The sequence below is a fragment of the Lygodium microphyllum genome, chromosome 17 (assembly GCF_053477565.2).
Source record: "Lygodium microphyllum isolate KBCC chromosome 17, Lygodium_microphyllum_v1.1.10, whole genome shotgun sequence".
Lineage (NCBI taxonomy): Eukaryota > Viridiplantae > Streptophyta > Polypodiopsida > Schizaeales > Lygodiaceae > Lygodium > Lygodium microphyllum.
Window position 1 is genome coordinate 64382536 of NC_141151.1, and position 24191 is coordinate 64406726.

Below are 24191 nucleotides of genomic sequence, written 5' to 3' on the forward strand. Positions count from 1 at the left end.
GCTGCGTGCAAGACTGCGCATAGGACTGCATGTAGGGCTAGGCGCTGGTTGAAAACAGCACAACTCATCCTTCTCTTCCTTGGGCAAACCGCTGGTTGACAAAAACGGGACTTTAGGTGGGGCGGCACTGGTTGACAGTGCCTGAACAAAATCCGCGCATAGAACCTTGCTCTAACAGCAAATGTTGAAAAATGGCAGCCAGCTAAGGAGTAGAGAAAAGAGAGACAATGAGAGTGTGCTGAAGCAAAAGAGTAAAGTGTACTTGCTGAACTGAAAGAATGAGAATGAAAGGTACAAGATAGGCCTAAGATAGACCTAGCTCTAACTCAACTAGACTTAACTGACTCTTAACTCTAACTCTAAGAGTGGTGACATAAATTATAACTTTAATTGTGTTCACACTAAGAACTGAAAAAAAACTAAGGGCTAAAACATTGGGCATTGCCCATAGAATTGGCAAATTCTAACAAGTTTGAGTACGTGGATAACTATATTCTGAGTTCGGATAAAAAAGTTTTTTTTTTTAAACAAATTGCAAGCAAGCTCAAGACAAAAATATTGTCCTTAGGGTTTTTATCATATTCCATTGCTCACAAGGTTTCTTGCTTAAGGCATCTACTTGCCTATTGTTGGTGGATACTTTAGGCTATCAAAGGGACATTGTCTCTTATTGTACTATTGTAGTAAAATTCTTTTGGGTTCATAGGGGCATTGTCTCTTATTGTACTATTGTAGTAAAATTCTTTTGGGTTGCATAGAAGTGTCCAAGCTATCATCTCGAAAGAGTTTAGTCTAAGTAATTGACTTAGACACAATGTCTATAACCAGAGGGTGTAACTATAATTGTACAAATTCATTCAAAAGTAATACACAAAGTCTGTTGGAAACTTTCTATCCTTCGACTATCACGATTCTTTTCTTACACCCTTGTGCTCTGTGGCTTAACAAATACCCCCTCGACATTTGGGGGGACCAATGTGAAAAGCCACGTCCAAACTTGACAAAATGGGAGATAGTATGTATGCAAACAATGATGATATCAAACCTAAAGACTTCATGAACTTCATTAGGACCTATGAGATCTTTGTTAGAGAGTGCCATCTCCCAGACAGGTAAGATGCAACGTGGCAGGCAGTCTCCAAGGCGCCACGTGGCAGGCAATCAGACTGCACCATTCAGCCAGCAGTGGACTGCATTAATTGCAGCCCACCTGCATTATTTGGGGCATTTTTTTCAACCTATTTATAAGCTTTGTTTTCAGTAGCCTTTATCAATTGTGTTTCACAAATTTCAGGCATTCTCTCTAGACCTGTATATAATTCTGCATCCTTATACAACATTCTTCACTGCAGATTTTTTGTGTTTCATTGTCTCTTTCTGTCTCTCTCTTCTCTCTTTGTTCACTCTTTGTCTTGGTCATTTGCTTCCGCATTGCTTCACTCTAACATGGTTTCAGAGCATTGAAGGACTGACCTAGGGGTAGACCCATCTGAAGAGGAGATTTCCGCGACACAAGGCTGCGTTCTCAGCGTTCAAGTGCGAATAGGTGGGCTATGCATCAGAACAAGGCTGAGGCGAGTGTGGGCGTGCAAGAAAGGAGAAGATTTGCTGAAGCTAGTGCTGGTTTTTGCTGTTACAGAAGGAAGAAGGCTGCATTTTGGGCCTTCAAGTGCAGATATTACCTTTTCATTGCCTCCAGCGGGTGAAGAAGGAGTGGGACGAGCGAACCATAGCCCTAGCAAGCTGTATTTTCACAAAAAGAGAGGGCTGATCTTTGTGTTTTGTGCAGGCATTGTAGGTGAAGATGTCTTTTGACACCGAGATAGAGTTTCAAGCAATCATGGACCGGAAGGTGCCCGTCTTACTGGCTCTTCCATCAGATCAAAAGCTCGATGGCAAGAACTATCGCAGCTCGCGGGTCATGATGCTTGCCATTCTAGAGTCCTATGATTTGGCGAAGCTTGTTACAAAGGCTATCCATCGTCCTTCTTCGCGCGACGAGTTTAGACTCTCTTCCACTGATAAGGTTGAGTTAGCAAACGCTCAGGCACATTGGGACAAACTTAATGCTCGCATTCGCTCATTTTTATTTCTCTCATGTACTACAATTGTTATCTCTCATATTGAACGTTTGATAGTGGCCTAGGAGATATGGCTGGAGCTTGATCAAATGTACAATCAGATGACTATCATGAAGCAAGTTTCTTTGGAAGTGCAGATGCAGACCATGAGAGAAGGTGATCACTTCTGAAGACATGGCAATAACTCTTCTTTCACAGTGGCGCCTCGCTTCAGAGATTTTTATTCTGCCTTGATTGCTTTAGAGCCGTCTCAGACTCTTTGGTGGGAAGAGTTGGTTCCTATGATCTTGGATCAAGAGGAGCAACTGAAAGGAACCAATCCTTCGAAAATTGAGGCCTTGGTTGGTCAGTACTCTCAGAAAAAGAGTAAGGACCAAAAGAAGAAGGAGAAGGACAACTCTAAGAAGGACAAAGACAAGGAGTCTACTTGTCACATTTGTGGCAAAACAGGTCATTGGAAAAAGGATTGCCTCGACAAGGAGAAAAAGGAAAAGGAGAAGGAGAAATCTTGAAAGAATTCCAGAGCGGTGGTTGCTCCCTCATCAGTTGTTTTCCTCCACTTGGATATGCTTGAGGATTCAACCCTAACAGCTTTTGATGCTGCGTTGACGGCTCCATATACTCGCGAGTGGATTGTTGACAGTGGTACCTCCCGCCACGTGACTCCTTCAGTAGGTGTTGCTTATTTGCCGCCTTCCCATGGCCAGATTCTCATTGGTGATAGTTTGTCTATTCCTATAGAGGGACGGGGCAACATGCATCTTATTCCAAATGGACATGGTGGTGCTCATACCTCCGAGGTACTTTATGTGCCGGCTTTGGGGTACCATCTTCTTTCGGTGCACAAGCTTTGTGCCCTTGGCCTTTTGGTCGAATTTGATATGTATTCTTTTTGGATTCTTGATCGAGGATCGAGAAAAGTTCTTTCTTCGGGTTATGAGGAGAATGGAGTCTACAAGTTGCGCCCTTCTTCTGCCTTGACTTTCCTTCTTCTTACCTCACAAACTCAGTCTGAGCTTTGGCATTCTTGGTTTGGCCACCTCCATTATGATTACCTTCTGAAGGCGTCAAAGGGACAGCTTGTTCGAGGTTTGATGGATATTGTGGTGAGCCAGCAGCCTTGTGTATCCTACATCTGTGGGAAGCTGACTCGTAATGTTGTTTCAGCAAGGCTTCGAGGCGGTCTTCAGCACCCTTGGAGTGTGTTCCTACCGATCTTTGTGGACTAATGAGGACGGAGTCCCTTAAAGGGAGCTTGTATTTCGTGCTCATTGTGGATGATTATAGTAGGATGACATGGGCTTATTTCTTGAAGCTAAAGTCGGAGGCTTTCTCCAACTTTAAGGATTCGTTGCTCTTTGAGGAGACCGTGTGCTGCAGATTTGTTGGAAGGTTGATATGAGCGTTGCAACCGGTCCAAGGAAGAAGGGGAAAAAAGCGCTCTGTATCTGACATGAGGGAAAGCATGTTTTGTTGGTTCCCATGTTCATCACGCTGCAATTTAACGGGGAGATAGTCGTCATTTTTCAGAAGTCTAGTCACCATGGTTTGAGGGGCTATACTCAGTGATCACACTCCTCATGAGGGGGTAGCACATCCTTCACAATCGGCTCGTTCACAATACAGAACTTTCCTTTCTTCCATGGCAAAGAGCTTGGATGATGGCAAGCAAACAAGCTCTACAAAGTTAACATAGCCATCCTAGAATCGTAGCATGGAGGAAGGGTGGAATTGAAATTGCTGGACCTGAATCAAGTCAATGATTGGCTTTGCAAAAGCTCCTACAATTCAAACGTCTATGTATTACAAGCAATTCATGCAAACATAGAAGAGGAGAAAAGGCCCGACGTAGACAACGAACGAGAGTCCTACAATTTGCTCATCATCGAATTCTGCAATTTGCTCTACACCTAACAATCTATTCTGCAATCGACACTTCGTCCCTGTCTTCTTGATTTTGGTTCAAAATGAACTTGATAAAAAGAGTGGGCTGAATAAGGAGCTAGTTATTCAGCCTTATTCCTTCGTGCTCGAGTAATTGGTTTAATGCCTATGATCGATCAGGGAGAGCAAGATGACAAGATCATTGCAGTTTGTGCACACCATCCTCAGTTTCGCCATTATTCAAACATTAAGGAGCTACCTCCATCGACTGCAAGAGATTCGACATTTTTCTTTTCCCCAGACTTTACTTCGACAGCACTCCAAAACCCTTAGCCTTCTACCATGTCCAAGATCTGATAGGGGGTGTTAGAGAGTGACATCTCCAAGACAAGTAGGATGCCACGTGGCAGGCAGTCACAGGCGCCACATGGCAAGCGGTCGGACTGCACCAGTCGGTCAGCAGTTGGCTGCCGACCTACATTATTTGGGGCATTTTTTCCAGCCTGTTTATAAGCTTTGTTTTCAGCAGCTTCTGTCAGTTGTGTTCCACAAATTTCACGCTGCAGACCGTGGAGACTGCCCTCAGGGTTGACGGAGACTGAGATCTTCAAGGTGGAGACACACGCAAATATTCTCTCTACACCCGTGTATAATTCTACATCCTTATAAAGCATTCTTCACTACAGATTTTCAGCATTTCACTGTCTCTTTCCCTCTCTCTTCTCATACGCAAATATTCTCTCTGCACCCGTGTATAATTCTGCATCCTTATACAGCATTATTCACTACAGATTTTCTATGTTTCACTATCTCTTTCTCTCTCTCTTCTCTCTCTGTTCACTCTGTCTTGGTCATTCACTTCTGCATTGCTTCACTCTGACAATGTCCAAACATGAAGTTGTGACTAATGCTTTGGAGAAGGTCATAGCAAAAATCCAGAAATTTGATGAACGAAATATTACCAGATTTCTCCATGTTTATGCAGAAAAGCTTGAAATGGCCAAAGTACCAACCGAAAAGATGGCAATGTGTTTTAACAGAGTTGTAGCTTATAAGCTACGCACCAGAGTAAATGCAAGTTATACAAAATATGGGAGTACATGGTACTGCTTCACGGCCTAAGCCTTTGCCTAGACCATAGCCTCTTGTACCTGCTTCTACACCAACAAAATTGATGTCATGGATGAGAAAGAAAAGTAGGAAAAAAAAGAAACACCAAGAAGCTTTGACAGAGGGTATTCTAGAGGATATTGCAGATACACTAGAAAAGTATAATGCACATGCTTTACACAAGGGTGCAAATATGCTAGAGAATGCAAGTGCATACTGATAATGATGTGAGTACAAGCACAGATGCCACAATGCTTGTGAATGCAGATGAAACAGTGATCATGCATGCACATACAGTATTGTATAAGGGCACACAAAATACATGTGCTTTGTCTAATGACTATGCTTGGACAGTGAATGAAGAGGATACAGTAACCATGACTGTGGATGCATCTTTGCCTAAAGATATTGCACATACAAAGGCAATAGAGGATGAATTGCTTCAAAATAATATACATGTTTTGTTTAATGACAGGGATATGTTCTCTATCTATGCTTCGATAGTATAAATAGTGGATGTAGTGGAACTAATGACTCTAAATACAAAGGTAATGAATGCTTTGATTGATGACGATGATGATGAATTGGTTGTTGATGGTAAGGTGTCAAAAAGTTTACAAGAGATTGTAATGAAGGATGCAAACTATGCAAGATATATTCAAGTTTATGATCTAAGTGACTCTTTTCAAAAGAATGACTTATGTGAGATAAAGTGGACCATTGAACGTAGTAGACTTTGTGTGTGGTTGAGCATGATATGTGGGCTGTTTGGACTAGGAAGGAGTGTTTGGGCTATATGTATGATTTATTGGGTGATTATGAAGTGGTTATTTGACCCAGGATGAGGATATAGATGTATGCTACTGCAATAGATAGATTGGGGCAAATTTGATGATTTCAAAATCTGTTCTATATCAAAGAGGTTTGATCATGGATACACTTCCAAGATGGGCTTTAACACCTAGGGAAGAGACCTACCAAGTTTGGTAGTCATTTGAGTCAATATGCGAAAGTTACATGCTCGAAAAGATTGATGTCTGACCGCGGCTACCCGCAGAAAAAGAGAGTTGCAAGCTGCGCAAAAAAAAATTCGGATTGAAGCTTTTAGAATTTGATCTTAGTGGCTTCACGAAAGTTGTAGATCCGAAGTAGGGCTACGGTTTTACTTCAAAAAGCTCAATGATCAGAGTTACAGATCCAAAGTTATGAGAAATTTTCTAAAGAGTGGCTCTAATTGATAGTTTTCAGAGCAGAGAGTGACAAACCAGGATGGATACAAAGTACTCTCATCGACACTTGGATAAAAATGCCACATATAAGTGAGATGATACAGAGTTTAGGATCCTAGTTTTAGGTAAAAAGATATTTGAGAGAAGAGAAGTAAAAGAATATTCAATGAAAAAGTTGATACATGAGACACCATAAGATGACATTGCAGAGGAAGAAGATAAAGAGCTTACTAAAGATGAGGAATTTGGAGTTTTTTAAAAAAAGAGTTTGAACTGACAGTGGAATCTGCAAATGATGAAGAGTAAAGGTGGCATATGCCAGAGGATGTGCAGGTTTGGAGGAGGTGGATGTCGTGTGGTTACACATTCAATGAAGGACAAATAAGGAAAAGATATCTATATAAGTATTCTAAATATATGTTTATGGGATATTTACTCATGATCTTGACAGGTTTTTTCTAGGATCAAAACCAATCCACCAAAATAATTTAAGTTTTCATTATTAAGTTCTATTAACTTTAATGAGAACTTTGAGTGGATCAAAACACATGCAAGGAGTTATCTTGAGTGCTACAAGGCATTCATACCCAAAAATACAAAAAAAGCAACATGTTTTTCAAAAAAATTCTACCTACATTGGCTTGTTGATCAAGTCTGTTTCGTTGAATTTGAGTGTGGGGAAAACATATTTTGCATTCGAATGAAAAAGTTAGGGAGAAAATAAGTTGCAACCAAGCTCAAGACAAGACTACTATCCTAAAGGTTTTTGGTCATATTCCATTGCTTACAGGGTTTCTTGTGTAAGGCATCTACTTGCCTACTATTGATGGATGCTTTGGACTATCAAAGAAACATTGTTTCTTATCATACTGCTATAGTAGAATGCTTTTGGGTTGCATAGAGTGTCCAAGCTATCATCTTGGAAGAGTTTAGTCTGAGCAATCAACTTAGACGCGATGTTTATAACCAGAGGATGAAGCTATAGTTGTATAGATTCATTCAGAAGTACTACACAAAGAGTGTTGGAATCTTTCTGTCTTCAATTTGTCTTGATTCTTTTCTTGACCCCTCTGGTTTGTGGCTTGGCACATATCCCCTCAACATCTAAAACTATCCAAGGATGTCTATTGAGCCGGTCAACTAAGAAGTGGTAACCTTAAACAATTTCCGACATTATCTAGCTTTTATCAAATTAATTTTCAAATTATTTATTATGAAAAATAATTTAATGATTACCTACAGCTCAAAAAAATAATCAAACTAGCCAACAATTAAATTGGCCAGGCCAATTTATCATGCAAGTAGTCATGCACACTCAAGTGCCTCAAAATTGGCATCAATTTCCTAGTGTCACCTCACTAACACTTATGGCAAATTAAATGATCTAGGCTGAATTCTCACACTAGGTACCACCTAGTACCTATTAATCTTTGGCACCAACTAATTTCTTGGGGTCCTAGGTCCCACATTGAGAAATAACTAACATGCACCTCATATGTGCAAGTCACATTTGCACATTTCATTAACTCTTTAATCAAATGCTAAGCAAAGCGTCCAAATTTCATGTCCTTGTGACAGACCTCCCCCAATCAAATGCGAAGCAAAGCATCAAAATTTCAAATCCTCATGACACTGATTATATTTGAGCTCAACCATACCATGGAGGACGGCACTCTTTGACACTCCATCAGCCTATGCCCACAAGATAGAATGGGTATTGAACAACCCTCTACTCCTTTAGCATCCATTTTATCACATCCAACATCAATTTGTTCATCGAGTTTTCAGCATTCATTCATTTTCTTATTTTTCATTGCATTGTTCTTGAGTTCATTGTGTTAGTTCTCTTTGCACACGCACTGTTTCCTCTGCAAACCCTAGTGTATCTCTGAGAGAGAGAGAGAGAGAGAGAGAGAGAGAGACGCATCTACAAGAGGCCAGAATGGCCAGAGGGATCAGAATCTATATAAAACTGCATTTACATCTCATCATACACTACAAATGAAATACGAACAAAAGGCAAATAACCTGTGTAATTCTATGACTACACACACACACACACAGAGGATGATATGTTAAGAGAGAGGGAGGGAGGAAGAAAAAACAGAAAAAAAGAAAGCTGTATTAACATCTACAGAAGGTCAAATGAGACCAAAATGGATACATTTGGAATATAGGGAACTATCATGTTCCAAGTAAAATAAAGAAGCCATAATCTGAGAGGATAGAAAATGAACTGCAGTAAAGGGTGAACTAATTTTTTTAGGAGCTGAACGGCTAGTTCACCACTACCATTCTCCAAGCATGTGCCTTACAGGCAATACTAACAAAGGGCAATGATGAACACTGAAAACAGCAACATCCTTCAGCAAACAATTGTTGTTGATGATGGTAGTTTAAGGTGCCACAAGGAGCAGCTGGCTTTTCAAGCCACACTCATGCAATATTATGAAGTTGAAAACATGCATATGAACCTTAAAGACAATCAGTATCAGTAAAGTGCTCTTAATCAGACACACAGAAAACATTTTGACGGGCGTTTACCTTGAAATTTGAAACAAAGGCTCAGATAAAGAGCGATTTAAAGGTTTACAGACCTCCAACAAAAAGCGTTCTGCTTGCTATGCCACGAGTCATGACGTACATTTGTGGGCTCGTACTAGGTTTCTTGAAGAAAGATGAACAACTAAGCAAAGAAGCAATCCTCATGGAATGAACCATCTTTGCCACCTAGAATTTGAAAATGTTAAGCCAAGCAAATTCAACCAAATTATGAGCAAGTGGAATAAAAGCAACTTTGACTGCAAAACTTCTCTCTTTTTTGGCATGTAAAAAATGTGGCTAATCATAATACTCAAAGGAATTTTACAAGGTACATGTGCTCACTGGAGCTGACTCAAAATCACAAATTGATCTTATGTACAAGCCTGACTTCAAAACATTGTCTTCTAAGCTCAGCCACTAACAAGGTAAACCAAGCATTGCCTTTTAAACATGAAAAACATTATCTTCCAAACTCAAGCACTGACAAGCCAAACCTTGGTCTTTTAAACTCATGACACAAACAAGGTAAAACAGCCAGGCACAAAGGTATGAATGTTTCAGACAAAACTAGACAGTAAATTTAAGATTAACTAATGCAAGTTTGAGTTCTCATTGTCCAGACTTGCTCCCTATGAACATAGAACAACTGTGAACCTTATTTTCCCTACTTCACGAAATCCTAATTACCCCCCTTACCTACAGATTTATTGCCCTCTTCACCTACTTCCTGTGAGACAGATATAGAATAATGGAAGCAAAACAGTAAATCCGCTGTGTACACAGTGAACTTAACAGAAGAACAAGAACAAATGAGCTCAAAGTCAAGGAAATCTGTAAATGGAATCCATATGACAAAGCATGAGTGTGTGTACAATCCACAGCTGTTAGCAACCAGCTGAGTGCTCACAGACTCCCTCTCTCCAACACATTGCAGCATGCAAAGATGATCAACTGCAGGAGGAAATGGAGCCCATAAATTGGGTGAAATGGAGCCTAGGTCAGCCAGGCATAATAAAGGCCTAAAATGTAGATTGGCCAATTGAGAAATGACCTGCCCAGCAAATGAAGAAATGTGCCCATAGTTGGCCCTTCAAATGCCCATACAACCCATGATATGTACAATGCTCACACCCTCTCTCAAATCATGGGTGACAATTACAATGAAATATAAAATGATGAGAGACCCACCATAGTACATACAACAATGACAATTAGAGAGGACCGTGGATGCCCAAGGAGTGGGTGATCAAGCCACCACCAAGATCCCTTGGAAAGATGCTGATGTCAGTGTCAATCATACCAATCCCTAACCACAAAAAAGAAATAGCTGAATCTAGATACATGTCACGAACCCACTCCCCAAAAACCCCATATGACCAAGAATCCCCACCTTTGACCAAACCATCAAAATGTCCCCTTGTGTGGGAACAAAGTAGAAGCATAGAGTACTCTCTATCTCACACTCTCACACCCGATCATGAACCTAGAAGGCAAACCTACTCCAAGATTTAAACCTACCAGACTTCATCAATGCATGGAGAAAGCCACACTCAAGATCCACTGCACTTGCATATGCACAAGACTAGCATGCCCCACCTCCACCAGCTGCTCACACTCCCTCTAGCATTAGAGAGTCGTGAGGGATGACCGCAACACATGGGCTAGAAGATCAATTCTATCATCACCATGGCCTAGGCCAGACAACAAAAATTTGTATCAAAATCTAAGAATGATGAAAAAACAGAGTCCTTGCTCTTCTTCTTCTCCCATTCCCACAATGCCACTAACTTATTGCAGTCCTTTCGAAGGTGCCCCTTCTTTCCATAGAAATAGCATTGTCCCTTCTTCTTCTTCTTCTTCTTCTTCTTCTTCTTCTTCTTCTTCTTCTTTGTGTCACTCCCCTCTAAAGCAACCAAGGGGGCACTCTATTCTTTATTTGATAATTGGCCAACCTATTTTGTGGTAGGACAACTCTTTTCTTTTTCTCTATAAAGGAGGGAGTGTGGCAACAATCCATTATCTATTCACATATTTGCAGATACCTGGTGTGGAGAGAGGAAGCTTGAGGGGTGTGAGCTAGGGCTCAGACATTGTACTCTTGTCATAGTGGATTCCTATTCCCGATTACATCTTGTGCATTGTCTCTTTCATTGATCTTGCGTCTTTCATTATTCTGCTGCATGTTTTGCTCTTCTAGCATGGTATCACATGTTTAGGTTGTATGCAGGATATTTGTTCAATTAAATGAGCTTGCTCATGCTTGTTGATTTTGTGGATAGGTCATGGACTCGCATTTTCACAGTTTGCTGCCATTATTTGATCTGCTCCATTCACAATTGGAAGCTATTGTGTTGCCAACGATAACCACTGCAGAAGAAGACAGTGGTGATGATGAAGCAGCCACACTGGAGAGCGCCAGGACACATACCTCGGATTTCAAGTCGACTCCATTGAGACTTCATGGATATGCATAGTTGAGTTGTGTGTATGTGGTGTGTTTAGGAGCTTGGATTCGTTTTCCCCCTTAACGCTCATCAAAATTAGCACTAATGTATGCTTTTTCCTAGTTTTTTTTTTAATAATGCGTGCCATTTAGATAATTTCTATTACCGGATCTTCACCAACTAGCTAACTTTTATTACTGGATCTTCACCAGCTAGCTAAGTTTTATTACTAGATTTTCACAAGCAATGCTCAGCAGTTGGGAGGATTCCATCTTTTGACCAGTCGAAACTCACACTCCCACCTTCAAATTGGGCTACGGCTCACTGGTAACTTCTTCCTAGTTATTATATCAATACAAATCACCATAGAGAGAAGAAGAACAACCCCAACGATTTTCATGTTGTAAGAACGATCCCAAGATGCCTTCTAGGCATTTCCCACAATTTCAACCTTTGAACTAAGCGAGAGACAGACAGACAGACGGACACACAAGGGGGAACGAGGAGTAAGAATGGCAGGGAGAGGAGAACAAAAAGAAGAAGACTGATGGTTGAGAGGATGGCATTACATACAATGGTTACTTATTACCTAAATTAATTAGTAAACTAATTCATTTACATTATTGATCATGTGTTGATTGAAATAATTAGTTAATTAACAATTACTTACATATTAGTTATATCCATTAATGAAGTACTTATTGGTTGTTAAATTGAACTAAACTAGTTAGTTTTCATTGTAACTTTATATTATGTGACTGATTACATTAATTACATAATCCAATAATATTTTTTCAAAACATGAACTAATTAGTTAACTAATTAATTTGCATTAGCTAATCATGTATTATGTAAGGTAATTAATAAATAGTTATTACTTACATTTTAGTTAGAAATATTAATTAATATTATTGATTGGTAGATATGTAACTATTTAGTTATTTGTCGTTGATTAGTGTGTTAGGTGTTTTCTAATTAATTAATTAGTCTTTAAGTACATATTATTGATTGTTTATTATCAATTATTAGATGACTTAGTTATTTATCATTAGTTAATTTGTTATTAATTGTTAGTTATTAAATATGTGGTTATTTAATTAATTAGTACATATTTAGTTATAGTTGAATATTAGTTAGAATTATTCTTAAGTATAAGTTATATTCATTAATTAATTGGCCATTAGTAGTTTTGAACATGAATCTATACATTTTGTGCTTAGAATCGATGTGGTCTACTTATATAGAACGCTTGACTTCAACAAAGCAAATTGTAATTTTCATAACCACAATCTTTCAGAACGTCGCAACCTTCTTTTTTTTTTTTTGCAATAATGAATGGTAAAGGAAAGTAAAGGAAAGCAAAGAAAAACACATATCTTCTCAAAAGACTGGAGAATGGCACCTTCCTCCATAATCATAAGACAATGAAGACTTATGCTGGTTCTCTAACATGTTACTTGTATAGCATGTTCATGTGTGTTTTTGTGTTGCTACTTTGCTTTTACGGAGTTAATAAGTCAATTCTTAACCGAAAAATCATCAAATATCAAAGCCGCTACATCTTGTACTTTGACCAAACAACTTTATGGCTTTTAGATTTATGTTTTGCAATGTACTCTTCATTAATACAATATCCTTGGCTAGACAACAAGTTTCTAACCAAATCTGATTAGCTTCAAAAACTTGTAAGTATTGTTCGTCTCATGCATGTTTTAAATGACACGTATTCACTTTTTTTAGACCTAGTTGCAGATATCAACCTAGTTTAAAGGTTCAAGAATTTATGATATTGTAAAATCATGAATGTTGTCTCTTGGTTTTTTTTTTTAAAGATCCATCCTAATCTTTTGTAATGCGAGCCATTATCAGTTTATCAACTATTTATTTAGGATAATGCTCGAAGAGAACCATCCCAAGATATAGTGGATACCGTTGAGTTGAGCACGTAGCAAGGAGGAATTAATCGTGAGATTGAGAGAGACTCACCCACCCACCTCCACCAATTAGGCTACGGCTCATTGGTAGGTCCATCCTAATCTTAATATAGTGAACAATAAATTGTAGAACCTTGTCAATAAATCTTCAATATCACTTATTGTCATAGGAATGTAACCTTTTTTTTTCGAGTCAAACGTAAAGCCAAAGAATCTTGTGGGTCCTTTTATGCATCTATTTTATATATTATTGAGAGCTTTGCCTTGGGCAACCAAAAGGCTCCCAAGCCTATGTCACATGTGGCATAAGGAGAATAAGTTAGGTCCTTTTTCTTGAAGGGTAAGTGGGGGTTATATTTATTTTCAATCATTTCCCCTACCCAATAGAACACAGACATTCTCTCTCTCTCTCTCTCTCTCTCTCTCTCTCTCTCTCTCTCAATTGAACATTGGATATGATTTTGAAAGAGAAGGGGTGAGTCTTTGAAAAATTATAGAGAGAGAGAGAGAGAGAGTTGAATTTCTTTTTTAATTAGACATATGAAATAATGTGATATTTTAATGATTGAACATACACATGCAATGTCTACATACTCTAAAAACATCCACAAATGCATATACACTGTAAAAAAAGAGTTGGATTTATTTCCTTATTGACCACTATGGGATGGGATGATACTTTTAATGCTAGACCATGTTCATGCAATGTATACATACTCTAAAACCACACATAAATGCATATAGACTATAAAAAGACATTAACAATATATACACACATACCCATGTAAGCATGAGAACACATGTGCAAACACATATACACATGTATGCATATATACTTACATCCTCATACACACATAAAAATATATAAGTGAGGAAAAATGGAGAGAGAGAGAGAGAAAGAGAGAGCAAAGAAGAGAGAATGGACACACACTTACAAATATGCACACATATCGAGATACAACAAGAAAAAAAAATAAGAGAAAATAAAAATGATGAGGAGATAGAGGACACATATTTATGAGACCGCACAAATACACACATACTCTTTCCGTTGTAATTGGTATTTTAGATCATTTACTTGTTATGATCCCTTAATGTTATAAAGCCATACTTCTTCACCTCCTAATTTATGTTCAAGATTTGCTTTCAACTAAGCTATCATGGTAATAGATCATGTCACCATGAGTTAGGATTACTGCTTGCAATCTATCTAGTATTTATTTCATTGCAGCATGTATTCCACCATTTCATGCTAATATAAAGGGCACTTGGTTGCTTGATAGTAATTAGCTTACCTTTTTTGTCCTTGACTAGGTATACTCTGTAGCTAAAATTGAATGAGACACTTTGAGATTCCAAAATACAAACCGGTGTCACATTTCCAATCAGTCACGTGGTTGCCCATAAACCCCTTGTGGACCTATGCATCATTAACATTGCTGAACTTCTCATCTCTTTCTTTCTTTCTTCATTTACTAACTCACCTAAATGTGATGGAGCATGTCCTCTCACCTGGGCCAACTCTCTCCAATGTGATGGCTTCTACATTTGAACATACTATGGCGTCATGATCCAACTATTTTTTCCCAATAAATGATCAATGTTCATGCAGGCCTCTCCATCTTAGATGCTTCATAAGGACCACAAATACAAGCAATTGCTTCTGAGCTGGTAACTACCACCTATTGTACTATCCGAGATAACCTTTATCCCCAAAATATTTGGTTGTTGTAGAAGCGTTATATGCCTTACAAGAGAATCAAGGTTAGTTTCTCTACAATACTACATGGATCTACTTCAGGAAATGGACAAAGTGAGGAGCTCTCCACTACCATTTGTTCTCGAGTGTACAGCCCTGTGATTGTCACACATGACCTGTCCATAGTCATGATGTCAAAAGATGGCATACCAGTGAAACAGTAGGGTTTGTGGGGAGGAACACGGAGTGAACTTGGCAAACATGAAGAAGAGTAGAGAAGAGAGAAGGAACTTTGATGAATGGAATGATAAAGATCTAAGTCATGGAGTGAATGTGATACAAGGGAACAAGAGTGCCATAGCACAAGGAAGATGATGAAGACAGCCATGAACCACGAACCGCGATGTCCTCCTGAAGGGGTGTGAGGATAGTGGAGAGGCTAAAGAGAAGAGGTGACGAACTGAATGAAATCAGCCGTGAGGAATGAATGAGAGAGTGGCCTATAAATAGGCACAGACAGTCTAGGATGGTGCCCCTTTTTGGGGCTGCAAACCCTAAATGCAAAACGCAAAAACGCAAAAACGCAAACTCCGAGTGAAGGGTGAAGGATTTCTCAACACATGAAAGATAGAGCTCGAGTGGAAGCACACAAGCGGAAGTAGGAGCAAAGTAAGAGCTATGGTGTATGGAGTAAGCGAGTAAGAGAGATAGAGACACCATATATGGAGACGCCCACAATCACAATGTGTGATCGACCTTCCCTTATTCAAGAGTCATTAAAGGAATAAAGAATAAAGTAACAGTTGGCAGGCACCTACCACCTGCAGTGTACAAGTATGTGGTCATGGTATGTAAAGTAAATACATGGTGACACATGCATAGGCATCTTTATCCCCAATAACCTCCCAATTAAAGGCGAATGTATCTCTAGTTAGGAGAGAAAAAAAAGAAAGCGACAAAGTAAAAATGTACATAAAGTACACCAGGATAAGGAATAGACATCATCTCATCCTATGCCCATCATCTTCCTAAGGAAGGAAAAGCATTTCACTAAGAAACTTTTAGTGAGAAGATATATAGGATTCTCATCAGTCGAGATCTTGACAAGCTCAACAGAATTGTTCTCTACCACCTCCCTAATAAAATGATAGCGCACCTCAATGTACTTTGTCTTCGCATGGAAAATCAGATTCTTCGCCCAACTGAATAGCACTCATAGAATCCAAATGCAATGTAGGAGTAACAATAATATCAAGGTCTACCACTAGACAGCCTAATCATAGGGCCTCCTTGCAAGCCTCAGTGGGGCTACAATATTCTTTACCTCAATAAATGTTAACCTCAATACAAGAAGAAAGCGAAAAAAGTGGAAAAGCGCAAGCTAAGTCAAAGGCAGAAGTGCATTCTTAAATGCAAGGTGTCCCTAAAACGTTTTGTAAAAGAGCACCAGGCTCCCTCTTGTGCAAATTGTAAAGGTAGATGGGCAATAGAAAGGAAGCTAGGAAGAGAGGAAGGACAATGGGAAAGGCGGCCTATAGGCCACGGCCGACCATGTAAAAGGGGGATGAGGGGATGGCCGCCCAAAAGGGGTTTAGGGTTTTGCATATAAAGTTGAAAAGTGAATGAAGAGCTCATTCTTTGGGGTGTGGCAAAAATGGACTCATCTTCTCTCAATCTCTTCTCTTTGCTTGTGTGTGAGTGCTTGAGGGAGGGAGTGTGAGTGAGGGAGGGAGTGAGTGTATGAGGGTGAGAAATCTTGGAGGTGAAGTTCTCCATCATCTCCTCTCTTCTTCTTCTCTTCTCTCGTCGCGCGCATGGCTACAGAGTATGGAGCTTAGAGGAGGAGACTTAAGCTTGCATCACAAATCGTGGAGCTACCAGAGTACTTGAGGGAGAAGGCAACTCGTTTAAGCATTAAGGTAAGCTCACTACACCCTGGTAGGATTGAAGGCGCATCGGCTAGATGAGAGAGAGCCATAGGTGCTTGCTTGAAATGCTTGAAGAAATAAGCGGTCTGTGGATCTTGGAGGTTGAGCATGAGCTCCCTCTACATTTTGGTTCCGTTGGTCGGGACCAACAGATTCAAGCTTGAGCACTTGTGCACCCCAAATCGAGCATCGAAGTAAAGGTCTCATCCCCAAACCTGAGCTTGAGTTAGATAGGAGATTTTGATTTTTAATCCATGCTACAAGTAAGTATTTTTGGTTTTTGATGATTAGTTAAGTGGAAGGAATCATTTTAGTATTTTGCTTTTGATTTTCATTGCATTTAGAGTAGGTTAGGATTGAGAAATCAAAGTGGAAAGCTTAGGGTTTCCTATTGTAAAACAAACCCAAACAGGGCATAAATAGGAAAAAAGTGGGAATAATGAGTGCTTAGATGTGTTGGAATCGCAAGGGGAGTGATCGAGAAGATTAAGGTTATGCTCAGTAAGGGTTTAAGACCTCGAGAGGCAAGGGAAAGTCTCATTTGCAATCTTAGCTTTGTGTGAGAGAGAGAGAGAGAGAGAGCTTAAAGGCCACAAGCTTACATCGGATTGATCAGTGCATGCCCGAGTTTTCTGCGATATTCACATATACGAGGCCCTTGCCCTACACACGTATTTGATTCCTGGAAGGTCTGCCAGCGATTGTAGCTTGAGCTGGTTGATGTTGATCAAATCCTAGTAGAACGCGTATTTCAGCTGGCGGAATCGGACAAACTTACCAGTGTCCAATTCCCAGAATCGGACGCTTGGACCGAAGGCCTTGTCCCATTTCGAAAATCGGACGACTAAAATCGAGCCCTACTACGTCATCACTTGGACTACCCTGTCGTATCCAATTCCTAGAATCGTATAGTGTCAAACACTGTCCGATTCCTAGAATCGGACAGGTGAGAATCAAACTCACTGCCGCCCACCCGGAAATCCAACACATCCAAATCGGACCACTGGTAAATCGGACATCCGATTTCTAGAATCATACCCGGCATAATCAGACACACATGGACAGACAAATTTGGAAATCTGACACATCCCAAATGATGTAGCGCAACGCGCACCAGGAGAATTCACCGAACACCTAACGGGCACTTCCTGACCTAGAAATGATAGCCGAATGGTCCGGAACAATGCTGGCGCACTTAGCAGCAAATTCGACACGCTTAGAGCCGTAGCTGACCAGCAGACCCTAAGTTGACTTTGAACGAAGTGAACGACACGGCGCAGACCTCAACAAGTAGCAAAAAAACAAAGAAGGGCCAAGAACCGAGCTTGGAGCCCCACTAGCCCACGAACACAAGCGGGAGTGCGGGAGCTGAATAGTCATCTTGTCTTTGCACTCATATTGTTTCCTAGCACTTGAAGTACAGTTAAGAAAAGCTGAAAGCCTAATTGCGCACAGTGCATGGAAAAGAGTACACGCGCACACATACTGAGTGACTATAGATTGAAATTTACTTGTAATTAACAAGGAACTCACTCATACATAATAACCTAAAGGAACCCACTAGTAGGAGAAGACCCAGAGACAGTTGGGTGATTGAAACCCCAAGCATAGGACCAAGCTGAAAATGCAACAGAGAAGCCAAGCACAATAGGGATAGTCTCCATCGGAGAAGTGGATCTACTCGACTTAATCAATCTCATCGACAACCTGGTGGAACGCAAGACCATAGGTATGGTAGAGACCAACTCTCAAATGGTGGACACAACGAGGAGCTTGATTTGGGGGTTTCGAGAGAAGTTCTAGCAAATGGAGAACGAATACGACGCTCTAACTCGGCTAGACCACAATGGCAGACATTTGGAGGCCGTTATAGCAAATCTCAAAGAGGAAAGAAAACTAGCACGCAAGGCTTTGCACGACATAGTGGCTTATAACCAGGATCAACAGACTAGGAGCTTACGCCAGAACATGGAAATGTAAGAGATCCAGCAAGTGCTAGCCCTAGCAAGCAAAAATTGGACAGGACCAAATGCATAGAGAGAGAGAGAGAGCGCTAGAAGGAGGCCTCACGTTGAGCGAGCTTTTAACAAAGCGATTGGTACATAACACGATAGTAGAGCAAAGTGCTGCAGCACTAGCAACATCACTACTCGTAAGACTAGGAGTTAACCAAGGCTCTCAGAGCCAAACAAAAATCCCCGTTGTCGCAAAACAGCTGGAAAAGTACCAGTCGAATAACAACCCGTACAACTTCGTGGAGCAGTTCAAATAGGTTTGCAAGGCCAACGGCCTCACCGACCCTACTCAACGCTCGCAAGCGTTTAGTCTATGCTTGGGTGATAAGGGAAGGACTTGGTACACATGTCTAGAAGCTGCTGAGCGAGCCAACTTCAATAGCCTTAAAAATCTCTTCATTGAGAAATTCTCTGAGCCAAGATACTCTGATAACCTTCTAGTGCGACTGATCAATAACAAGCAGAGAGAGAAGGAAAACATCCGGGATTACGTGACCCATGTGAGGAGTCTCTTCAAGAAAATCCCAACACGTGAGCAACGAACCGAGAGAGCACTGTCCACGGTATTCATTAATGGAATACAAAGCAAAGAGCTCTACAAGGCCTTGGCAGGCAACTCGAGCTTACAGCGAGATGCGCTAGCTAGGTTCTTTGAAGAGGCCATTAGAGTGGAGGATCAGCTCAAGGAGAGAAACTCTAGGAGCTCGAATCAAAAGGAGACTCCCTCTAGGAATTCCAAGAGAGCTTCGACGACAAGCGAAAGATCAGGCCCAAATACTCAAAATAAAGGCAAGGGCACTAACTCAAGTAAGGAGCTAGCAGAGATGAAGATGGAGCTAGCTAGATTACAAGAGATGATGAGACGACCAACACGCCCTCCCATCCAATGCGTGTATTGTGGCCGAAACCACCTGCCAGCTGAGTGTCAGGACCCTCGGGCTCGACCTTGTGCCAATTGTGGTAGGTTCAGCCACGATGCCATGCATTGTAGACTACCGAGCAGACTCCCGTACTCGTAACCATACAGTCAACCTTACCTAGCGAATAGTCTGTCAAACTTCTTCGAAAGGGGAGTCCCATTGGCTCTCCCACCATCCAATGATGTTGGCCAAGCCAACCATTCCCAGGATGGAGATAAACCCTATGAGTATCCCAAGACCACCTCGACCCTACGTGACCCATCCCCCGAGTGACGCTCCAATCCATTATATGGAGAAGCCGAACGACAAAGAGGCTTATGTACACCCTTACGTCTCGTATGATGAGGAGAGCAATGCAGTCCTTATGGACTACTGACCAATACCACTGATGGCATTAGGTAAATGAAGAGGTAGAGGCTTAGGATGGCAGACCCAAGAGCCATTCACGTGTTGGGCACCCAGGACACATCTCTTTGCGTTGCCCTGAAAAGGGGGCAAGCAAATCGAGACAAGGCTGATCAGAGATGCACTGAACGCGGAAGCACACATCTCCTTGTTGATTGCCCTAGATTGAAGCCATCCTCTAATTCAGCAAACGAGCCATCGACCCCATTGGGGTTATTCGGTGTTGAGACACTCGATGGGGAGGCTATGCCTATCCCGTTGCATATCGTGACATGCGCACAAACAAAGCAGGCTGGCATATCATTGCCAGGGCCCAACAACTTAGGCACAGCCTCAATTGGAAAGAAGAGCTATAGTGGAAGAAAAAAGAAACCAAACGCAAAGGTCACGATGAAAACAGAGAGTGCTACAATGCAGCCTGTTGGAAAGAAAGTGACAAATGTAAAAGCAGAATCGTCAGCTCCAAGGACGGCTAAGAAGAAAAGTGCGAAGGTCAGGGAGTACCCCAACCAAAAGCATCAACTCGAAGCCATCAAAAAGGTGAATGAATAGGTGAAAGAAGCCCAGGAACACCTAAAAGACGTTGAGTCCATATTGGAAGACAAGATCAATGATCTCTCAAATTGAGCACACCAGTGTCATCTCCATGACCAAAATCGAGAGATGCGACTATAGCACAAGCAATGCCGCATAGACAAAGCCTAAACGCTACGGGCTAGCGAATCAATCAAGGCCATTGGCCAGGAAATGCAGGGACAAGAGAGCGGCAAGCAATTAGCAATCTCCTCACCACACTAAGTGACCACCCCTGTGACGCTAAGCCTAGGAGATCTGCTTAGGCAGCATCTGCCGTTGTGGCAAGTGCTGAAACAATGGATTGAAGGGTCAATGGAGCAAGTTGCCTCGTTGACTCGCACCAGCATGAAGTAGAGATGCATATACGGAGTCCGATGCTGCAGTCAGTGCCTAAATCCTTACACGTCAATGCTTTTTGGGAGGGCACTGAAATGCACCCTAAGACCTACCAAGGAGATTCACTAAGTTCAAAAAAAGACGATAGGGTAGTGATCTTGCTGGGAGCCAAAAGCCAAGGGCAAGGGTAGTGATCTTGCTGGGAGCCAAAAGACGATAGGGTAGTGATCTTGCTGGGAGCCAAAAGCCAAGGGCAAGCAAGTGAACCAATAGAAGGACCCGCCAAGGTCAAGGAGGTCAATTTAACCAAGGAGGGGGAGACACCCCGTTGACCTATCTTTATAGCCGATGACCTGACCGAGAAAGTGGAAGCGAGTCTCATTGCTCTCTTGCGAGAGTATCTAGACGTCTTTGCTTGGACCTTGGAAAAACTCAAAGGGGTAGACCCAAGTGTAGTGACTCACAATATACCGATGACACCCGACGCAACGCCCATCAAGCAGCGACCATATCTCATGAATCCAAAGCATGCTCACGCCGTCAAGGAAGAAATTAATAAGCTAATGAGAGCAAGATTCATCTACGAGATTAAGCACACGGACTGGGTTTCACCCATAGTCATCGTACTAAAAAAGAACAGGAAGATCAGAGTGTGCGTCAACTACAAAAAGTGAACGCTACTACGAAGAGAGATAATTATCCACTACTATATACACCGAGCACATGCTCGAGAGAGTGGCTGGTAAAGAGTCCTACCGTTTCCTGGACGGCTTCTCAGGGTACAATCAAGTACAAGAGCACCCTGACAATAGGCACAAGACCGCCTTTGCCACTAAGTCGAGAGTCTTTGCCTACATAGTCATGCCCTTTGGATTGACTAACATGCCAGCTACCTTCCAGAGGCTTAGGTATACTATATTCAAGGATATGCTTAGGAAGGAATTGGAGGTCTTCGTCGACGATCTCTATGTTCACTCTACTTGGAAGGAACACTTAGACAATGTCTTTGAACGGTGTTGATTATATCGTCTCTTGTTAAACCCCTTAAAGTGCAAGTTCTGGGTGAGCACAGATGCATCCTAGGGCATGTGATGTCAAAGAATGGCATTGCTACCGAGGGCTTGGGAAGACTTTGTTCAACAATGTGAATTGAAAGATTTTGTCTCTCTCACCATTGACTCTGGTTTTAGGTTCTTCACTTGGCACAATCACCATTGAGGTCCACCCCCCTGGTCTGCTAGTAGACTGGATAGATGCTACGTGTTGCATGGAACATGGTGGATTGGAGGAAGAACAAACTTGAGAGGGCTCCACCATATCATAGCCTCGGATATCACACCAATTATGGCAACCTTTAGGGTATTTCTTATTGGTGGCAATGACAATGGCCAACCATTATTTAGGTTGAATAGCTCATTCTAGAGAATCTTGCATGGAAGTAGCAGCCCATGCCTGGAAAGAAGGCACATACCATTCCATAACACAGACTTCATGTGGAAGAAGCGTGTTAACATGGTGACAAAGTGTTCTAGAGCCACAAGAGGAAGAGAGCTCAAGGGAGGTGGTCTCTCACCCTGGTTGTAGCTCACTCCAAGCAGTGTGTAATGAATGTTTTGGCATTAACTCTAGAAGATCCAATCTTGCAATAACTACTTTGTGAGGTGGGGGTATCTTAAGAGCCTGGAGATTGCAAAGGTGCAAGTAGCCAAGGTGCAGCTAAAAGGTAAATGGGAGGTTCTCATGGATGCTCCTAATTCATTTTAATTTGATTCCCTCAAGGTCAAGCACAAGAGGGAAGCATTGGTCGCACTTGAGGGCCCACCATCATGCAAGTTGGTTTCTGATAGCCACTCTATGAATGGTCTAGCGGTAAGCAATATTGTCGGTACTGAACCTCGTGACCTTCCCCACTATGATAGTAGACTGAGTAGCTTTCTTGATGATGTTGTCAAGCCGATCCTATGGAATGAGGCCTTACTACAAGATTGGCCTTTCATAGAAGAGGAGCTTAAGGCTACTTGTCTTCTAGATGAAGGCTGGTAAATCTCCCGGCCCAAATGGAATGTTGGTGGACATATTTCAAAAGCTATGAGATGTTTGTGCCCGCAACCTAGTTTGTCTAGTCAACTACTTTAGGACTTTAGGCCACATGCTAGAGGACATTAATTAGGGGCTAATTAAACTAATTCCCAAGTCACCCATACAAACCAAAATCAAAAATTGGAAGCCATGAACAATGTTGAATTTCTCATACAAAGTGTTTGTAAAGGCTGTGGCTCTAAGAGTTGAACATTTATTGTCAAGGGTTATTCCTCCTAAACAATATGGCTTTATTTTTTGTAGGAATATTCAAGATGTTATCACCAACCTCGTCTTCTCAATAGATCACACATTGATGCAACAATCATATTTTGTTTTGCTGATTATGGACCTCAAGAAGGCTTATGACTACATACGCTAGACATTCATCATTGGAGTATTGAGGGCATTCAGATTTGGTTTAGTGTTCATCATTAGTAGGGTATCTATTCTATTCAATAATGCCTTAGCAAAGGTGGATATCAATTGCTCCATTTCCAACTCTTTCAAACTTTAAAGGCCCATTAGGCAAGGGTGCCCTCTAGCACCCCTCCTCTTTGCTCTAGTAAGCAACCCTCTCGAGGACAGTAGACACTAGTGATCAATTTGGGGCTATCAAAGGTTTGCCACTCCCTAATAGGGATACCTTTACAACACAATTCTTTGTTGATGATAATGCATGTATGTTACATGTAAATAAGGAGACAATTGACAACTTCTTACATATATACAATGAGTTTGTGGCATTGTCAGATTCAAGGATCAATGCAGCTACTCTCATGGGAAGAACCACAAGAGTGGATTCTTCACTATGGCTTCAAAGTTATCAAACTAGGGGAGATCATACACTACTTGGGAGCTCCAGTCAGGGTGGGCATCTGTTAGCCTGCTCTATTTTCATTCTCAGTCTGTCATCTCCTGGTTGTGAGCTCCTGTCAGAGTCTGGCAGGAGACAGAGGAGCTCTGTCAGCTTTGTATCTGCTGTTTGTGTCTGCATTCCTTTTCTG

The 24191-nt window shown here is 41.3% G+C and overlaps 1 protein-coding gene across 1 annotated transcript in view; it reads right to left on the reverse strand.

Moving 5' to 3' along the window:
* Positions 1-24191, reverse strand: part of LOC148021972 (glycine-rich RNA-binding protein 3, mitochondrial-like) — a 68730-nt gene that overhangs the window by 32923 nt on the left and 11616 nt on the right. Inside the window, exon 2 of the mRNA XM_087697518.1 lies at positions 8902-9034. Coding sequence (XP_087553644.1) covers positions 8902-9025 — 124 coding nt within the window. The 5' untranslated portion in view covers positions 9026-9034. The remainder of the gene's footprint in view (positions 1-8901; positions 9035-24191) is intronic.